The sequence below is a fragment of the Carassius auratus genome, chromosome 35 (assembly GCF_003368295.1).
Source record: "Carassius auratus strain Wakin chromosome 35, ASM336829v1, whole genome shotgun sequence".
Lineage (NCBI taxonomy): Eukaryota > Metazoa > Chordata > Actinopteri > Cypriniformes > Cyprinidae > Carassius > Carassius auratus.
Window position 1 is genome coordinate 11,229,540 of NC_039277.1, and position 20,558 is coordinate 11,250,097.

Here is a 20,558-nt window from a genome sequence, read left to right on the forward strand (position 1 = left end):
TGATTGAACTGTAAGCACTTTATTTATCTTTACTTAACAGTCTGAGAGAATCCTGACACATTTACTGCTCTATTCAACTCAAAAGAGGATTTTTTTTTAGGAAAACACATTATGAATGGCACAATCTATTCTCAGTAAATTCCTAAAGGAGATGTTGATGACTCGCATTCTGTTGTCTGTAATGATCAACTCGACTGATCGATATAAGACAAACAATCGCTTAAACAAGTAAACGACAAACAAAAGACAGTAATCAGACAGTAAACATCTTAAACAAATAAAGGACAAAAAATACAGTAAACAAACACTCTAAAAACAAATAAGCAAACAGTAAATAAAGAGCCCAAACAATCATATATAAATAAATGTACTCTACGTTTGAATAAACGTGTGAATAAAACATTAAAACTTTTTTAAAGAAAAAATATGACTCACAGCCATCTTGGCTTTGGTGTTTTCATCCATCTGGATATGAAGGTCTTCAATTTCCAGCTCCATAGACTTGCGTGCTTTAACTGCAGCTGCGCAGGCAAACTCGGACTCCTCCAACTAAACCAGAAACAACACACATACACTCGTGTTTGATTTATCCATCTAGTGAGGGACATTAATTGTCATTTCTACAGCTCTTATTGTGATTCCACCTTATTTTTGAGTGTGGTGATCTCTCTTTTGCTGGGCACATTACTCTTTAGGTGGTCCAGCATCATCTGTGCATCCGCCAGAAGACCTTTTGTGCGCTTCAGATCCTTCCTGAGACGTTTCTCTGTCTCTACATCCCTCTGACCAACCTGTTATATGGTGTGATACTTTGTTGAGTGTAGTGTTGTATGCTGTCTGTGATATTTGTTTTTTTGTTGTGTTAGTACCTGTTCCTGTGCCATCATCAGTTTGGACTCCAGGTCTCTCTTTTCTCTCAGAACTCTCTGTTTATCTTCATATTCCTCCTCTAACTGCACTTCCATCTGCTTCAGCTACACACACACGCACACACATTTCAAAAGAGCCGTGAGAGAACATGGAGGAATGAATGAACCCAAAAATAAACCCATGAACCCATGAAGGTGTGTTAAGATCCTGTTTGTTCACCTTCTTACTGCAGGAGAGTCTGATCTCCTCCACTTCCTCATCTTTACTGTCCAGCTCTTTAGAGTGAGTTTGTCTCAGTCTCTCCATCTCCATTTCCAAACGGAGTTTAGCCTAAAAGATCAAATGAGGTTAACTATTGCTAATATCCTCTGAAAAATAAAAGTTTCCAAGTTTTAATTTCCCACCATTCTGCAATGAATGGTGTTTTTATATTATAAATATTTTATATTTATATTTTATATTATATATATATATATATATATATATATATATATATATATATATATATATATATATATATATATATATATAATCATCTAATCTATCATATATAATATGATATATATCTAATTGTACTTTATTTTAGCTTCTATGTTTCCATGAACGAAAATGATGTCTTATAACAATTATATTTGTTATTGTAATAATAACAATGGCTCTAAACAGAATACAGTATATTCATAGTCGCTATCCATCTTCGATTCGAATGTTTTTTAGCTTGTACCTGTTCCAGCATCTGAATGGTTCCCGCCTGTTCATCAAGCTCCTCCTCTTGATCTTTGACCTTTGCTTCCAGTTCACGCAGTTGCTTCTTAACCTTTGCTAGTGAAGCCTCGTCTTTTGACTCCTGAGAGGAGAGATCCTGGAGCTCGGATTCCAGCTGCTCGACCTTCAGACTGACCGTACACAGCTCTGTGTCCTTCTCCTGTTTGTTCAGTTATGGAATTGTCATTAGCTAAAGGTTTTGTGGTTTTATCAAAAGCTACTTACCATAGACTTATTACAGAAACCAGAAGTTAAGTAGGCATCATGCTTAAGGATATGAGAGAGAAACATTCACTTACAGTATCTATCTTGAGTTTTACCTGTAGCTGTTGTCTGATTGTAAACACCTCGCCAGTTAGCACATCTCTCTCGCGGCTTAGTTTCTCCCGCTGGTTCCTCTCCTTCTGTAGTTCCTCTTGAAACTGGTTCTTCTCCACGTCAAACCTTCCAGAAATGTCAGTAGATAGACAGGTTTTGAGACATGTAATTTCAAGAGCAACATGACAACCTTCAATAGTCATAATCTAGCAAACACAAACTTCAGTTAGTAGGCATTTCGAGCAAACATTTGCATTGTACTGCTTCTGATTTTGCAGTTTGTCATCTACATTGTTAGTAGAAAAGTGAACAGCTCAAACTATAACCGAACAGCCCAACTAATCGGAAAGTAAACAAACTGCTGAAACCAAAAGAGTAAATAGACAGTAAATAGACAGCTTTAACTAAACAGCAAACAAAAGACAGTAATCAGACAGTAAACGGACAGCCTTAACAAACAAACAACTAAACAAACAAAAGACAGTATTTAATTAAACGACTTAAACAACAAACAGTCAAACAGTAAAGAGCCCAAACAATCATACAGTAATCAAACAACATAATAAACTGTTTACTGTAATTTATGATTTAACAAACTGTATGATTAAACAATGAGTAAACGAACAGCCCAGAAAAAAATAACAAACATACCACTAAAAAATATCAAACAGTAAACAAACAAAAAGCCCAAAAACAAACAGCCCAAACAATCAAACAGTAAATGTATGGCCCAAACAAACACAGGGTAAGCAATAATCAGAAATCTCTGTAATCAGACTCCAGCAGGTGACCAGGCAGGAGACTGAAGACACAGTCTGAGGTGCAGTATGTGCGTGTATGATTGGCTCTTACTTCCTCTGCTTTCTCTCAAGCTCATGGTTGCGTCCCTCTTGATTTTCCAGGTGCAGTTTGGTGTCTTGCAGTTCAGCTGCCAGCCGCTGGCATTTCTTCTTCAGCTGCTGGACTGAACGCTGGGACTCCTCGTGGTCAGCCTGCAAGTCCCCGAACTACACAGAAAAAGAGACGGTAGGGTGAATTTAATAAATAGTCAAAAAAGTCGGAGTTGCAGGTCAACGTCAGAGTATCATTTATTTTAGCAGAGTTTGAATTCAGGTACATTCAACACTGTGTGTAGTCTTTCAGAAGGCCGTGTGTGTATGCATTGTGTGTGTATTTACTGTGTGCGATACTAACTTTTCTTTCTAAGTGTCTCTTGTTCTGTTGTTCTGTCTCCAGCTTGTCCTCCATCTCCTGCTGGAGCTTTTTCTTTGTGAATTCTGTGTCTCTGATGACACGTTCATATTTCAGCCTCCATTCACCTCCTGACATGCACAAACGCACAGAGACAGACAGATTTTTTCAGAGCTGTTGTTATGATGAGCTGTTTGTGTGTGTGCTTTCAGTAGTTTTTGACCAAACTCGCCCTCTTTCCATCCCAGCGTCCAAAAAAATGCTATGTTCTAATTAAAATTAAGCATTTCCATAATCAGGTACGAATGCTGATTGTGTTTCTTCTTTACCGGAATCATCACCACCATCTTCCACCTCGCCGTTGAGTTCTGATGCTTGGAGGAGTCTGGCCTCCATGATCTCCATCTCCATGGACTCCATCTGTTTCCGCACAGTGTCAAACTTCACCTGAGTTTCAGAAAAAGAAATGAACAGGCATGTTATACAGCAGCCCACTCACAAAATATGCTCCAACACTCTTTCACCACTTTTTTTTTTTGTCAATCCATGGCACAAGCAACTCATAATTTAAAGTAATTTAACTAGAGTAAATCTACACGTATGAAAAAGTGCTTAGCTACTCTACAAGCTACTGAAATGAAGATGCCATATTGTTTCCCATATTAAAAACAATATTTTGAACTGTTACTAAACAGCAGCATTTTACTAAACACTGTACCAAAAAGTCGTAAAATGTTATCTTTAACCACTAGAAAAAACTATACTATTTTACTGAATTCTATAACTTAAAAACAGTTAGCCTAGTAGCATCTGTCCTTTAAGTAGTTACTCCCATCACTGTATAAAAAGACTGAAGCAGGATTGCTAGAGTTCATGTACCTGCATATCCTTCATGTCCTTTTCCAAACGCAATCTCTCGCTTGTTTCTGTCTCCAGCAGCTGAGATGTGGACTCCGCAGTATTTCTCTCATCTGAAAGCTCTGCTATCAGCTCTGTGATCTACATAAACAAACATATGTGATTGTTTTTCTAATATGGTGGAGGCTTTTTAATATTTTCATTAAGACTTACCTACTAAGTTTATTGTCTATCCTTGTAGAGACACACGGCCTAACTAAAAAAATAACACCCTTTGCTTTCTCAACTTCTTTCTCATTTTCTTGAAGCAGCAAAAATGAGGCCCTGCTTTGCATTTGAAATTAAATAAGATGCTTGCATCTCTTACTCGACTATCCAGACCATCCGAGGTCAGCCGCAGCTCATTTCTTTCCTTCTCCACCTTCTCCAGCTTCAATTTCAGATGCATGATCTCCTCCTACAAGTCGAAACAACAATTTTATCTCCAGCAAAAGATAATACTGATTATTTTGATAAAATAAAGACAATCTTTGGACCGAGGCTAGTACAGCTAATATTATATAATCTGGTGTTTTTTTTAATCTTTTGATCGGGCAAGATCTGGCCAGATGGCAATGTTGCATTTCTGAAGACAATGCTTTGAGCTGGGACTTAGATGTGATGGCAGCAGGAATCAAAGAGAAGTCTCAGCTCTAAAGCTGATGCAACAAAAGCCCTCTGATCATGTCATCTTTAAGGCAAACGCATCCACAAACACAGATAAACCTTCAAGCTCTTCTGTAAACTGACAGGAGCTTTGCATAGCGAGCAAACCAGGGAATGAAATAAAGAGTAAGATGCAAAGTCTCACATCCTTTCCGCGAATCTGTTCTTCGGTGAGCTGAACCTCCACTAGAGGTCGTACTGTGATGAAGAGCTTCCACCAGGGCCAGTCCTTCACACCATGATTCTTCTTAATGTTCTTCTGGACACAACGGATGGCCAAATCCTGGATCTGAGAGACAGAGAGTGATTTGTTTTAGATGATTTAAAGTGAATATGAAAATGGTCATCATTTACCTCATGTTGTTTTATTTTATTATAGCACATAAATCATCATACAGTAGGTTAAAACTTTCAAGCAGCCCTAGTTTTCCTTTATTTTCATTATATGAAATACAGTGGCCCAAATATTCATCAACTTTTATGTTCCAGGGGGAAAAAAGCCATATAGTTTTGGAACGACATGAGGATGAGGTAATGATGACAGAGTATTCATTTTGACTGAACTATTCTTTAATTTCTGCTTCACATGGGTTCAGAACAGGCTGATGATACAGATCTCCATCTGTGAATGACATGACGGTTGCATTAATAGCGAGGCATGAAATGATTAATGTTCCTTTGCAAAGACAATCATAAAAGCCACCTTATGACTTTGATATATGACATTTTTGAAAAAGTACAGAAAGACTTGCAAACCAAAACTGTAAATCTGACTGTCAATTCAATTCAATCAATTAAATGCACATTATGAAGAACTTAGAGGATCTGATTCAGAGGCCCAACTGCATGCTATGATCTGTGTTCAGAGGAGCTTTTACTGATTTGAGAACTTCTAATGACTAATAATTCTAGGGAGACTAAACAGGAGAGAAGTGTGGTTTTTTTTCTTTATTACAATACTTTCTACTACAGTTTGCTATACAGAGACAAGTAAGTAATTTGTAGGTTAATTCCCTCAAAAAATGTAAAACCTTCTGTGGTCCTTTCAAAACATTACTTGGTTTGTTTGAGCTGCACGTCACCAGCAACTCTGACTCAACCAATGGACTGAGTTTGGGGCAGAACTGTTTGTTTGGCTGTCCAATGCGAGACCGGGGGAGTTTTTTTCTGCAGTTCTGCCCGGGGACTCAGGGTTTCAGAAATTACATGCTTCGGCTTAAATAAGACCTAGTCACCTCCGTAAAGGCTTACCTGCTCAATGCTGTGCATTGATGTGTGCATTTTACTCTTAAAGCAAACTGATTATTACTATTTAAAAGTCTGGGTAAGCAAGATTTATTTATTTTTTTAAGGAAATGAATATAATAATTCAGCAAAGATGCATGGGTTGTCAATAAAGATGCAGTTTCTTTTATTTTCTATTCATCAAAAAAATAAAAAAACTTTCTTCAACATTGATAATAATAAGAAATGTTCCTTGAGCACCAAATCAGCATATCAGAATTTCAAATATATTAACATTTTTATTTTAAATTGTTATAATACTTCACAATATTACTGTTTTTACTGCATTTTTGAAAAATAAATAAAAAAATAAAGCCTTGATGAGCATAAGAAACGTCTTTCAAAAAAAAAAAAAAAAACAGGAAAAGAAAAAAACTTACCGACCCCAAACTTTTTAACAGCAGTGTAAGAGATATAAATGTTGAGATTCTGAATGATTGACATTGTATTTTCAGCTCAGGACTGAAGCAAAATGGAAAATGGACTTTACCTTCCTCTTTTTGAAGGCCTGTCGAGACAGAAAGCCCCTGCAGGCGGCCTGGAACAGCGTGATGTTCTGTCTGGTGTGTTCATCCCTCTGTCCCTCTAGTTTAGCCACTGTTCCAGCCCTGAAGAACACCTAACACACACAAACAAAGTTACAGACGAGACAACAGTAAAGAGAGCGTGTTAAAACTGAACTGTATATTATGAAGTTCTTAAAATGACAGAGTACAAAGAGACAGATACATTTGTAGAGAGTTTTAAACAGAGACAGCTTTAACTGTAATATAAGGATTCATAAGCACATGGAGGTTTTTCATAAATGATTACCAAATTGTTGCAGTATCATTTGCAATTTAAACTAAACAAGAGGTGGCTATCCTTCACACTACAGTATCAGTTTTCTTCAATTTATTATTCATCAAACAAGTAAATATATATTTTTAGTCTGTTTTATTATTATTTATAAAATACTGTATTTTATATAATATTTGACATTTTATTTCAGTTATATTGTGTTTTTATTGTATATTACTGTATTTTATTATAACATTCCATTTTCATTTTTATATATATTTGTTAAGCAGATGCTTTTATCTTTTCGTGTCTATCTGATCTGATGCACACGGTCACAAAATCAGATGCAATTTAATCATAAGACATGCATTTGAGAAACAGCAGGTGAAAACGGCAATCTGTCTCACCTTATGGATGTTAAACTATATAAACAACTTGAGGGTTTGAAGAGAGCAAAGATAAAGAAAATCTGAAAATGTTATTACCCTCGTGCAATAATTTTATCTGGCTTCATATTCAGAAATAGACCATCTGTCCACAGCAGTTTGAACGACTCGAGTGAATCAATGTCCATTTAATGCATGTTTGGTTTATTTTTCATTGCAAGTAACTGTAACAGCGCAAGTCGAGCAGAACTGACAGGAGATGCTGGTGGAGTTGTAAATCAGTATGTTCTGTTGCTCGAATCCTTCGTCAAGGGCCCCTGACATTTTAATCCATTTCTGAGCACAGTTCGGCCTTTACAAACCTTGACGCCAATTGCAGCTGCCACAAAATAATTTCTAACTATTCCAACTTATAATACAATCCAATAAATCTCCATTCTTCTGGGAATGCGCCATGTGGGGCTTGTTTACACACGCCGCAGGTTTTCCAGCTGATGGGATTAAACCGTTGAGTGCCAGTGTCTGTTCACACTGATTAGGACGGCATGAAGAACCAGGAAAGACACAAACAAACAACGCAGCTCACGCCGAGATGAGAGTTTCTTGATTCCAGCCGATGGACCACGCAGTAGCAGACACAAAAGCATGCAGATGAAATATCATCCACTGCATATAATTTACAATTTGACTCACCTGCATCCTTTGGCGCTTCCGAAGTGATAAAATGGATAGTAACTTGTGTATGTGTTACTCACCCTGCTCAGGCCCATGTGATAGCTGCTCTTCTCTAATTCCAAAGACTCCAAAAGCTCCTCTACTGCCTGCAATGACAAACACACTGTCATGTCTAGTTCACACAGTGTACATTACAAAAACACTGCTGACCCCTGTGTAGGCCTACTGGACACACACACACCGGGTATTCTCTCCCGCTCAGTCCCCGAACTGTCCAGACTACCATCAGCCCTCACCGTGACACTGACACTGTCTTTGTCATGCGGAAAGGTCTTGAGAACTCGATCTATCTGAAAGGGCCCATCTAGATTACAGCACTAAAGGGGGTGCTGGCCCCTAACAACTAAAGGGCCATTGTTCGAATCACTTCACAAAAACCTCTCCTCTGAGACATGGTTCTACCTCCCTCTGTCGTTTTCTTTCTCTCTACGTCTCTCTAGATAGAATTTTGCATCGTCTCGACTTCCTATGAGACTCGAAATGCGACTGACCTCTGCTGTGCCATAAAAAGAGGATGGTCATCTTTCTTTTGTAAAAAATTGACTTTTTTAAGACATCTGTCAGTTGAATAGTCATTAATATTTCAAACTGCCCATGGCATTTTGCATTTTTTATTTTTTTATTTTAGGGTAAGGGACAATGTGATTTTTTAGCTGTTTATTATTTACAGCACAGGTTTGTGCAAGTCAAGAACGTGCTCATTTCTGTGAGTAAAAATAAAACAAACAATAAAACAAATAAATAAACAATAAAACTTTAATTTCTTTTGAATCTCACACTGATTTAAAATTTCACATTTTGAGTTTATATCTCACAATTGCAACTTAAGTATCTCAAAATGACTGTTATTCCATAATATGAATTATATCTCAATTACGACTTCATTTCTGATCATTGCAATTTCATATCTCACAATATGACTATATCTCAAAATTGTCAATTTCTTATAATTGAATATATCTCGCAATTTTTTTTATATCTTCAAATATTACTTTTTATATCACAGTATGACTTCATTTCTCATAATTGCACTTTTATATATCGCAATTTGATGAAATATTTCCCAGTTATATCTCCACATATTTCCTAAATCACAGGGCCAAAACAAGATTAGGAGACCCTGGACGGAGACATTTTTCTAGCTGATAATTACAGTACATTTGGGCTTTTAGTAAGCACTAAAGCCCAGAGCAATTACTACATTTTTCCTGTCTGCTCTGCGTATTGATTCAAGTCAGAGACCCAGCTGGGTTTTTTTTTATTAAGCCATCACAATAACCCTGATTACCCAGAGTTCATTCTGTCTTGGACTCACAGCACACAAGAGCGAGAGGAGCCCAAAACTTAATTCCAGTCATTTCTAAACCCTTTGTTCTATTATTTTCATACTTACTACTCTCTTAATTAGCTACTCACTCGTTTCTCATCCTTCACAATGTAGTCTCGGCCCAGTTTCTTGGTCAGGTGAGGGGCCAAAATGTCAAAGCGTCTTCTGAACTCAGAGAAGACCATGTGATCAGGGTAACCTGCAACAAGCGTGCGGATATTCAGCAGGAAATAAAGGAGAGGACTTGATTTTATCTATTTGATTGGATCTTTCAGTCTCTCTTTTCACCTTGTCTGTAAATCCTCAAGCTGTCCAGCAGTTTAAAGCCACGGATCTGGGCCCTGAGCAAAGCCACATCCATCTGCATGAGTCCAGGGTCACAGCTCTCCTCTGGGGACCCTGCGGCCCTCAGAACCTCCGCTCGGGGTAAAAGACAGTGGACAAAGTGAACCCTGGATCTGCGGATGGTGTCCAACAGTGCATCCTGATCAAAAGAGAAATACATAATGTGTATTTTAATCCATTTCTTGCAACTAATAGGGAAACTGAACAATTTCATAAGAGAAAAAATGTCCACCACTAGTATTCGGTGTAGGACCCTCTTGAAAACCTACCACTTGGAGTTTAATCTGAAGACAGAGAGACTTCTTTTTGACAGTAGCCATGCCTGTGGTGAAGGTCTTCCTCATGCTGGTGGCCCGACGCATCGCGAGCTGAGAGACGCCCTCCAGTCCAGCGATGGAGCCTGTCAGAACCGCAGAACTGCTGGAGCGGCCCACAAACATCCCACTGATGCTCTTCCTGTGAGGAACACACAGTGAGTCTCGAGGGGTGTGCGGTATGTATAGTCTACAATAATAATGTGTTTATTGTTTTACCTATGCACGAGCTGACATTGTGTATGTTACTCGCAAAAAAAAAAAAGTTAGTTAAATTTTATACACAGTATTCTCCATATTTCATTTTTGCTTTATTTTCTCAAGAAAAACGTGTATCTGAGCAACACATAGCAGTGCTAAGTTACAGAATAAATCTGCATTTTGAACAAAACAGTGCAATGAATGATTCAATGACTGAATGAATCGTTTGAAAGAATCATTTGAATGACTCGATCACTCATTAAGGAGGTGAATTGCAGCCACCTACTGGCAGTTTTAGTTATAGATGTAAAATATCATATTTTAAATGAAATCAGTTTAAGGTGGCGCAACTCTAATCTGATGTCTGGACTGTCAGTTCTTGTCATCAATCTTGAATTAAAAAAATGTTTTTTGACTGATTTACTGGAGTGACAAGTGCAATGGGGTTGTGTGTAGGTCTCACTTCTGGGAGTTCTGCAGCAGGTTGGCTGCGTTCTGGGGGGTGGGATTTAGCCTGGCTAGGTTCAGCCATCCATGAGTGTCATATTCCACCCAATCTGTCCCGTGACTGTGGCCGAGCAGGAAGTGATGTCTGTTTTCACTTTTAAGCAACACTATGTGACCTGCAAAAAAAACAATGCATAAATTGGTCTAGGGCAGAATGTAAGTGTGTGAGTTTTTTTTTTTTTTGTTGCATGTTTGTGTGTTTGACCTGTGCTCTCTCCCTCTGCAGGGCCATAGTAACTGAAGAGTCGCTGCAGGAGTGTTTCCTCAGACCCTCCCGGCTGCAAAACCTCCTCCTCCATCAGCCAGAACAAGCCCCTGGCCTCATCTGTCCGGGACAGAGTACGTACCTGAAATACAGACATGAATATCCACAGTCAAATAATCATATGTTTCTTTCCTACACAGACATTTTCTTCAGGTCTCTCTCTTCTATTCTGATACTTATAAACACGGTTTAAAAGGACTGCATCATATATAACCATGACCGGCCAACTAATTACTATATATAGGATATAGGACTATATACTTAATATAGGATTACATTTACCCTACTATGACAGTCTGTTCCCATTTTCAGCCTTCAAAAGTTAAATATTTTGTATTAAACAAAAAAAAAAAAATACACGGAGATGGAAATAAAATTAAGTACTTATCCAGCGTTCTTGTTAAAATAATCACACAGACACGCAAACTTTAAACATCAGCAGTTTTGACTAATTTAGAAAGTGCATCTCACCAGGGTCTGACTGGAGGACTGATCAACCACAGCTACTGAGCGAGAAGGGCTGGGATCCAGGTCATCCAGAGGGATCTCAATGTTTTCCTGTGTTAACACGGTAAAAAAAAAAAAAAAAATTAAGTATTTTTTTTTTAAAGAAAATATTTTAGCAAGGATGCAAATAGATCAAATGTGAAAGCAGAAAGCATTTAAAAATATATCTATTTCAAATAAATGCTGTTTTTCTTTTTACTTTCTATTCATCATTGAACTTTCTTAACACTGATAATAATGTGAAATGTTTCTTGAGCAGCAAATCTAAATATTAGAATTATTTCTGAAGGATCATGTGAGAATGATGCCTGGAGTCATGATGCTGAAATTTCAGCTTTGCCATCACAGGAATAAATTACATTTTAAAATATATTCCAATACAAAACAGTAATTATAAATTGTAACAATATTTCAAAACGCTAGTGTATTTTCATTCAAATAAATATAGCCTTGGTGAGAACAAACATCTAAGAAGCATAAAGAGGCATAAGACTGTACACTCACTTGCAGGTGATTCTTTATTACAAATGTTTCGGCAACACAAACACAAGGTCTTATTCCTCTTTATGCTACTTTGATGTCTTCTGACCGGCAGCTCGGATGGTGTGCATATGCATGCTTATTTTACTAGAGAACAAACATCTTACCATAATCTTACCTTCATAATATAATTATTGATTTACAAATGAACTGTCTAAGTATAGTGTCACATAGACATCCTTGGTCATTTTTAGCACTTTCTTGTGCCATGAGCTTTGTGTTATTTAAATTAAAGTAGTTAAAGTTTTGAAAGAGCCGATCAAGATCCCTGCAATACATTTCATTGCGTTATTTGTTATAATTAGTTGTAGTAAAATTTCAGAATAGTAGTTCACTGCTCCACAGTCTCATCCAGTAAAGGCAAATTGCTGATGAATACAATAAATAAAAAAGTAAAAATGAAGTCAAGTAGTGGTAAACTAACAGCCAAGTAATTCAGTGTTGTAATAAGAACTGTGTTTGACATTCTGGTGTTGGTTATGGGTGTTTTTCGCACCTCTTTGTAACGCTCCAGTTCCCGTACGAATGTTCGCTCCTGGAACAGCATCTGCAGACGTTCCTGAGCATAATTATGACAGAGCTCCTCAAACGTGGCCCCGCGCTGGTTCTTCACCTGACGAGGGTTCTGGAAGCCTGGTGTGTCCACGATCAGCAGAGAACAGAGAGAATGCTGACTGGACTTCAGCGCTCTGAAAGTAGAAAAAGACATCTGAATTCATCTCTTGTTTGATAAACCTAGTTGCTTTAGGTAATCACCGGTTACTGCTTATGGATTACCTGTTAATGAGAGAGATGATGAGTGTGAAAAGCTCGGCGTATAAACCAGACGCCATGAACTCCAAACACTCAGCTGCTGTTGCTTTAGACACTGAAACACACAAAAACACTTTTTGAGTCATAAAATAGGGAAGCATTTATCACATATTTAAGAATGTTAACAACAACAAAAAAACACCTGAGCTATCGGTATCATCTGTACTCTGCCGGACACTTGAGGAGCGGGGGAATGTGCCCTTGCTGTGCGTTTTAAAGATGGCGGAGGACAGCTCTTCCAGCGTGCAGCCCAGGAGATATGCTGCTTTTTGTGCCCACTCGTGCCTGGCAAACTGCTTTCGGCCCGCTGAGGGGTCAGAAAGCCACATACATGAAAGAAAACATCTGTCATGTTATGGTGAACTACAATATGTTGTAGAGTGTCCAGAGATCAGGATTGATGATCAAAGAGAGCAAACATTTTCATTCTGCCATTCAACATCAGAGTGGAGACAAGCACAAAGGCAGATGAAAGATGAATGCATAGTTCTGTTAAGATGCTAAATAAAATATTTAAAGAAACACCTGCATTCAGTCTAAAAATGGAAAGAGAAAGAGAAAGAGACCTGCATTTACCTGCATCTGTTTGTGTGTTATGATGGGGGCAGCATGCAGCATAAATATGCAATAAAAGACATGATTACAAATGGTTAAAACACAACAACTGTTATAAACACACGCACACAAAAACATAATAGAAATTTTGTCGTCATTTTCTTGTGCTCGTGTTGTTCTAAACCTATATGGTTTCCTTTCTTTAGTGAAACTTAAAAGAAGATATATTGAATAAAACTGATATCCAAACACTTTTGGTTTTCTCTGACTTTCACTGTATGGACGGGAAAAAAACCCCCAGATAATTAATGGTAACAGAAACTGTTTGGTTATCAACACTGTTCCAAATTTTGGTTTGCACTGAAAAAAGAAATGACATGAGGGTGAGTAAATGATGACTGAATTAAAATTTTATGCCAGTCGATCCAAATGTTTTGAGACCTCAAACACACACACTAACTTCTCTAAACAATGAAACATTCTTTTAGTTTGATGGCTGGAAGGTCTCTACTGACTCTCAGTGGACAGATTTTAAAATGCACTCTGTGTAATTAGACATGCTGTATTTTACTGCTTCACACATTCAGATATTAGTGGTGATCTAGCCACTGGAGGAGCTGGTAGCTTTACCTTTGGTGGCCCCAGCGGCCCCAAGGTGGTATATGGCCCCTAAGATCAGCCACACGGTTTTCTGTTCTTCAGCAGAGATGCCCAGGACCTTCATGGCTGCCTGTAGCTTAGTAAACTGCTGAGCGGCTCTCTGCTTGTCCTCGGGCTACAGAGCATTTGATGTATGATACAATGTATAGAGATCAAATAGATAAAGTGTGTGTCTAATGATGCCACATGTGGTTTTTCTCACCTTCGAGTGAGGGAGGAGCCCAAACGTGCTGCTTTCAGCAAAGTGATCAAAATGAAGTTCAGTCCTGAAAGGCATAATATTCCATTAGCTGATCAACTTTAATCTGTACATGTTTCCTGCTATGATCAGCATAATGACCTGCTATGATCATTTGCATGCCTGATTTGATATTTTGTATGTCTAGAATATTACAAAATGGCATGGTGGCTGGATAGATTTATGCATAATTTGTGACATAATATGCATTAAGTATTCATGCTCTTTAGATTAATGCACTGTAAAAATTAAAACCAGTCAGTCAGGTCAATAATCTTACAAGATTGAACTATTTTTTCTTTATTCAGTTTAATATAATCTTTGATTATACTTATGTGCCTAAGGCAGCACTGTTTACTTTAGAGCTGCATCTGCTCCAGCCATCAGATAGTAAAACACATTGAAGCTTGATTCTGCTTCTGGTCGTCTGGTCACTCTGAACTTCTCCAGCAACATGGTCTGTTTGCAAGACATAAAGCAAATTAGAGATAAATGTCCCAATGTCTTTAAGAAAAAGTGTGTGTTATTGCCCTTGATGTATCCCACCTGAACAGAGGCAGAGGCCACCTGTCCTGCCTGGTCGAAGTCAAGAGAGACTATGTGAGAGAAGCGACTGGCGTTCACATTCATAGCTGTACTGCAGTTCCCGAAAGCCTCCAGAACCGTGTAGACCGCCTGCCATTTCTCAGCTGTGGGGAGGGGACAGTTCATAATGTTACAATCTTCTAATAAAAATCAGAGAATTTATGCACACATTTTTTTATTAAACTTAAAACTTAAATTAAAAACCTGTTTTTGAAAAATAAAATAAAACATTATGAATATAAAAAAAAAAAAAACTAAAATCCTTGGTGACTAACTGAGTTTAAGTATTAAAATGACTAAAAGTGAACTTAAAAAATATGCAAACTAAATAAAATGACAAAAGCACACAAATTTGTAAAACATTAACATTGAAGATCAAAATAAAGGGTAATTAAAAATAAATAAATACTGTATTATAATCCTAAAACAACACTGAAACTCAAACACACATTATATTTGTATTAGCTAAGTCCAGGGTAAAATAATATAAATTTAAATTCAATATAATATATAACAACTGAATGTAGTGTAGCTATATATGTAATTAATCATTAAATAAAATAACATAAGTTCATTAAAATAACTTGAGTATTCATATCACTTGACTAACATAAAGTGTGAACATTTATTTTATAGATCGATCAAAAAAATCTAATAGAAAATGAGTGACTTATAGCCACTGTTCAGTTTAATCAAAAGTGAAAATGAACTCTGGGAAAGCTGAAAAGGAGAGCGCTATATTGGGTCCTCCTCATCTTCCTCACCTGAAAACACCTTTCCACTGCCAGCTGCGACGGTGACCAGGTACTGCAGCAGGTGCTGACAGTTAGTGGTCTTTCCACTGCCACTCTTGCCCAGCAGCACGATGGTCTGATCCTGACGTGTGGTCAGCAGCTGATGATACGCCGACTGAGCAATGGCAAAAATGTGAGGGGCTGTTTCTTCTCTCCGGCAGCCCTTAAACATCTGCATCACCTGATATAAACAGACCATGTCACTCCATCTCTCACGGCCATAACTCTGAGGTAACTTTAATACTTTGTGCGAAGTTCGTACCTTCTCTGAGTACAAGGCAGGGGTACAGAGAGGATTGATCACAATCAGGTTTGGCCCAGCGTAGGTGTGAATGAGGTTTCCACCATAGCGCTGGCGAAGGGTGTGAAGGATGCTAGACTCGTTGAGGTACAGAAGAGAGGAGAGATCCTCCACTCGATCATATGATAGAGGATTTGCCTGACAGACAGACAGATGAAAGTAAGTAAACAGGTCTCTTGGCTTTTGTGTGAGTAATGTCACATGTTAATGTCCACCTTCTCCACATCATCCTCGTCCACTTCCAGGACGGTCCCATCATGCTCCAGCCTGATCTTTACTTTCCCCTCTGGGAGAGACCCCATCTCTATCTTGAGCTGTGTAGCTACAAAAACAAAACTTTATTTTTTGTATATATTTATTTTTAACATTATTTATTTACTTAATGAATATTCAGATCATTATAGGAGTAATGCACTATGACTTCACTAACCCAAAGAGAAGCCATCTTTATGGACAAGCCAGACCTTCCCAGTGTTGTACCAGGCCTTCTCTGTAGCAAGCTGCTCCTCCGCCTTCACCTGCAGGAATGAGAGAGACTGTCAGACACACGCCAGTCACAGAACATGAAACACAATAGGTTTCCAGTCCAACGATTGAATGCAATTCAGTTCAGATTTTCAGTCTGTTTAAAATTAACTGTGACAGAGACAGATAGGTAAAGTGGTCGCTGCTAATATAAATATAAATAAGACGACATCTAAAATGTATACACAACAAAACAGCTAGAGTCATGTTAAACACAGAAAGACAAACACATTCGACACAAAAAAACAGCAGAACAATGCACATCATTAGGTTGAAGTCTATCTAGCTATAGAAAATGAATCAATAGCCTCTCTTTACACATCACAAAGAAAACTATAACGCAAATAAACTGAATTGTCAAACATGCACATATACACCAAAGTAGAATTTGAATGGGAGCTCGGAGGTGATAAGATTCCTTCAATGTCACAACGAAACTCAGCTAAGCTTTACACATAAGCAGAATTACACACAGGCAATGCAGTAGGCAGACCTTATACAGACTGGCAGCTTTATGTGCAGCCAGCAGGACAGCGAAAGGATCTTTAGCTGTCACGGCCTGCAATAAGTCATAAATACACAAATCCTCACAGGACAAATAATAACAGGGAAAGGTTCAGGTAAAAATGCACCTTAGTCACACTACATATAAGAACTGTGAAAGAAAAAAAGAAAGGAGAAAATTGACAAAGGTTAAGGGAAAATTGAGATTAATTTCCAAAGCAACAACACAGAACATGCATCTGTTTGTCAAGACTGTAATGCAAAAGTCCAAAAGAACGCGTGAGTCAATTTCTGCAAGCAGAAATTAGACATAAATTCTCTCTGCTGCAGCGCATCAGTCACACTTATAAGGAAAATTGTGAGTAAATGCATAAATACATACTCTGACCAATTCATACATCATTAATAGCAGCTCACTTCCATGATTTATTAAGATTGCATTCACATCAGAAGCGAACCGTACTAGAGTTTGCATGAACCATACCCCAGACCACCCTTTTTAGGTAGATTCAGGGATGGTTCACAGGTGCACACCCAAGTTCAGAAAACAGCATTCACATTATCCAAACAAACCGAACTCTGACGTCAAACGAACCCAGGTGCACACCAAAAGTGCTAGTGTGAAAGCCCCGCAAACCAGGATCAGCAGTGTGATTATTATCAAACCAATTGATGCTAACATTAAAACCAATACAAGACCAAGCCTGACACAATAGTATAACCGCTGACAATTGTTAACTGCTGAAAATAAGCGGTGAGACATAAACACTGATGATGCAGAATACATTTAACTGACCACATATCCACTTTCAGGCAACACATATCTCTCACAGTTGAACACCACTGTTTTACACAAACATCTTGGAAGTTGCGGGACACACCTGTTGGTTGGCGATAGTTGAAATCTGGAATGGAGGCTTTCCAGCAGGGGCTGCAGAAGGTTTTGACTCCCCCTTCACAGATACATCAATTGTCAGTATGTGTGTATTCAAGCAGACGGTCTACAATCATGCCAAAAAGTAGCAAGATAGGATCCACCACATTACAACTGTACAAGAAGTCTGCAACTGACACTAATGCAATATTAGTCTTATATGTGGTCACGGCTGCAGCCAACAACATTTTACCTCAACTTGCAGTTAAAGCCATTTGAAGGGTTGACAGAGATGGTGTGCATTAGAAAATGATCTCAAGAATCAAAAAAGTCACTTCCATCATCAATAGTTGACATGCTGATCTCTTGAAGGCGTCAACTGATTTCAAAGTTACTGCTTCAGTCCACTTCAAAAGGTTAAAGTAAGACAGATATTAGTTCTGCAGGGAGCCTTGCAGAGTTTCACAACATTGGCCTGCTGAGTAAACATGCATTACTAAAGCATTCAGAAACACATGCAGTACCTCTGGCTTTTGCACAGCAGCAGTCTGTGGTACCGGAATAAAGCCTGCAGGGGGGTGCTAATGGGTCAACTTTGGGCTTGGGGATAAATCCTGCCACTGGGGCAAATGGATGGTTGGGGTTCTTCTGAGGCACTTTTAACAATATTTTCTTTGTTTTCCTCTTGATGTTCTTTGCTTTCGGCAGCTTTCAATCGAGAGCGATGCTCTTTAGTCCTTGCACGGCCCATTATGCTGGTCAGCCCAACAGAGAGGGCATCTCCATCTACAGAGCTGCGAGCTTGCAGGGGGCAACTTGTTTTGGGGACCGAAAGTGGCTGCCGACGGCTTTTCCTCTGACCCTGCTTTGTGCGCCAGGTTTAGTCCTTCCTCGCCAATGTGCCAGACTCAACGCTGCCATGTCATCCATACATGGAGTCGCTGCTTCTCTGGTCTGATGTCAGTGGCCACTCTGGATATATATATATATATATATATATATATATATATATATATATATATATATATATATATATATATATATATATATATATAATTACAAACAACTTAAATAATTTAACTGCTTTTGGATTTTAATTTTACTAAGGGCATCTGAGAAGTATTTTAGATCAATTTGAAATACAATAAACAACGAAGAGGATTAAAAATATCCACATTTATGTAAAAATTATTTTGGTAATAAAACAATATTATTAATCAAATCATACAAAACAGAGCACTCTTTGGTTACATCTTGTAATGTTTGAGTGAAACCATCAAGCTATCAGACCTTTCTCTACCATCCAGTCATGCAATGCTTTCCAAAATGACTGAGACAAACTACATGTAAAAAAAATATGTTCTGTATCTTAAACTAAATATTTGCATAAATAACATAAAAATAAAAATAAATTTTGAGTGCAGAAATTTATTAGAGGGATATACAGGTTTCTCAATTAATATTTTTAATTGCATTTTTTTTTTTACCTTGGGGAGAATAGGAATATTTAACATTGTTTTAATCAAATGTTTGATCTAATTTATTTCTTAATATTTGACAAGGGTAGTGTGACTGGATGATATATTGTCTTATATTCTAATTCGTCGTCCAGCTGCTACTCCCAAAACAAAAAGGGCATCAGGCCCCACCCACTGGAGTACAGCAGTACAGTTCTAAACAATCACTCTCACTTTCTTCTCCAAAAATGATCTTTCGCCTGCTAACATTCACATTTGAGCATTTAATACCCTATAGTTCAGAAAGTTACTTCAACTCACTCTGTGTCCATTCAAATGTTATCTTTCATTTAAAGCCATTCTACTACATTCCAACTGGATGATGAGAAGAAACAGATGAACTGCTTTCTTACGGCAATTACAGACAAAGTACAAGGTTGGAAGCAAACAACTGTCCTAAAAGAAAAAGACCACCATTTTCTGAACAAACCCCATTTTAGCACCTCCTGGTGATATACGTGAAGTAAACACACAGGATCTGTTTCAGAGAGAACCACAGGCACAATAACAAATGCAGAGTTTTGTGAGATGTCATATCTTCTGATCTCAGAACAGACACCCATCTGAAATCCGAGTCAGTAGTGATGATGCTGTTCAAACACTTACATTCGTGCTTTTTGCACCTGAGACATTTTTATCTTTCACCTGAAGGGAGGCAGATAGAGACAGGAAAGTTAAACCAGGGATCAGACTTTGTGGTGGTTGTGACACTTGACCCTGCTCTCTCTCTCTGTTCTCTTGATATACAGTTTATGCACCAGTGATTCTCACAGAGGCGGGCATCAGACAGTTCATTATCCCTCTGTCAGACTGAAGATTAACCTCTGTCTTTCTCAGTTACTAAAGACCAGTACAGCAAACTCTCATATACAGGCACCTGACACTAATTCAAAGCTACTAAATGTGGACAAGGGAGTTTCTTCTTAAGAAATGCGATACTTGAGAGCATGCAAAAAAAATGTGTGTGAATACAACATTTCTTGTGGGAATTTGACACTTTTTGTGAGGGAAGGCAAAAGCATTGAAATATGTTTTTTTTCCACCCATGTCATACTCTGTAACATATGGGGCGAACAATCATATATCATATTGTGAAGAAAAAAACAGAAGAGAAACAGACAGTTCAGGAGAGGAGAGGAAGAGGAAAGGGTAGGAGGGAAGCCTGGTTTGTACAAAGATAAGATAAAGTGAATCAAGCTTTGCATAAAATAAGGAAAAATGCTGACAGAATGCAAAAACAACCCATCTGAAAGTGAAAGTGCAGTTTTCATGACATACCAGAACATTAAACATT

General features: G+C 38.0%; 1 protein-coding gene across 2 annotated transcripts in view; it reads right to left on the reverse strand.

Annotated features, from left to right (window-relative positions):
- LOC113054383 (unconventional myosin-XVIIIa-like) overlaps window positions 1-20,558 on the reverse strand; it is a 39,084-nt gene that overhangs the window by 8,197 nt on the left and 10,329 nt on the right. For both annotated transcript variants that reach the window (XM_026219905.1, XM_026219906.1), the window contains exons 3-34: window positions 16,275-16,362; window positions 16,060-16,166; window positions 15,806-15,982; window positions 15,514-15,724; window positions 14,711-14,853; window positions 14,523-14,623; window positions 14,129-14,192; window positions 13,897-14,041; window positions 13,288-13,293; window positions 12,854-13,018; window positions 12,676-12,766; window positions 12,395-12,587; window positions 11,323-11,409; window positions 10,792-10,933; window positions 10,543-10,702; window positions 9,834-10,020; window positions 9,508-9,703; window positions 9,309-9,418; window positions 7,913-7,978; window positions 6,482-6,610; window positions 4,853-4,996; window positions 4,370-4,459; window positions 4,024-4,143; window positions 3,474-3,591; window positions 3,148-3,275; window positions 2,806-2,960; window positions 1,956-2,079; window positions 1,595-1,795; window positions 1,090-1,200; window positions 870-974; window positions 645-791; window positions 436-549 (exon numbers count right to left, since the gene is read on the reverse strand). In XM_026219905.1, the coding sequence (XP_026075690.1) occupies window positions 436-549; window positions 645-791; window positions 870-974; window positions 1,090-1,200; window positions 1,595-1,795; window positions 1,956-2,079; window positions 2,806-2,960; window positions 3,148-3,275; window positions 3,474-3,591; window positions 4,024-4,143; window positions 4,370-4,459; window positions 4,853-4,996; window positions 6,482-6,610; window positions 7,913-7,978; window positions 9,309-9,418; window positions 9,508-9,703; window positions 9,834-10,020; window positions 10,543-10,702; window positions 10,792-10,933; window positions 11,323-11,409; window positions 12,395-12,587; window positions 12,676-12,766; window positions 12,854-13,018; window positions 13,288-13,293; window positions 13,897-14,041; window positions 14,129-14,192; window positions 14,523-14,623; window positions 14,711-14,853; window positions 15,514-15,724; window positions 15,806-15,982; window positions 16,060-16,166; window positions 16,275-16,362 (4,125 nt within the window). The remainder of the gene's footprint in view (window positions 1-435; window positions 550-644; window positions 792-869; window positions 975-1,089; window positions 1,201-1,594; window positions 1,796-1,955; window positions 2,080-2,805; window positions 2,961-3,147; window positions 3,276-3,473; window positions 3,592-4,023; window positions 4,144-4,369; window positions 4,460-4,852; window positions 4,997-6,481; window positions 6,611-7,912; window positions 7,979-9,308; window positions 9,419-9,507; window positions 9,704-9,833; window positions 10,021-10,542; window positions 10,703-10,791; window positions 10,934-11,322; window positions 11,410-12,394; window positions 12,588-12,675; window positions 12,767-12,853; window positions 13,019-13,287; window positions 13,294-13,896; window positions 14,042-14,128; window positions 14,193-14,522; window positions 14,624-14,710; window positions 14,854-15,513; window positions 15,725-15,805; window positions 15,983-16,059; window positions 16,167-16,274; window positions 16,363-20,558) is intronic.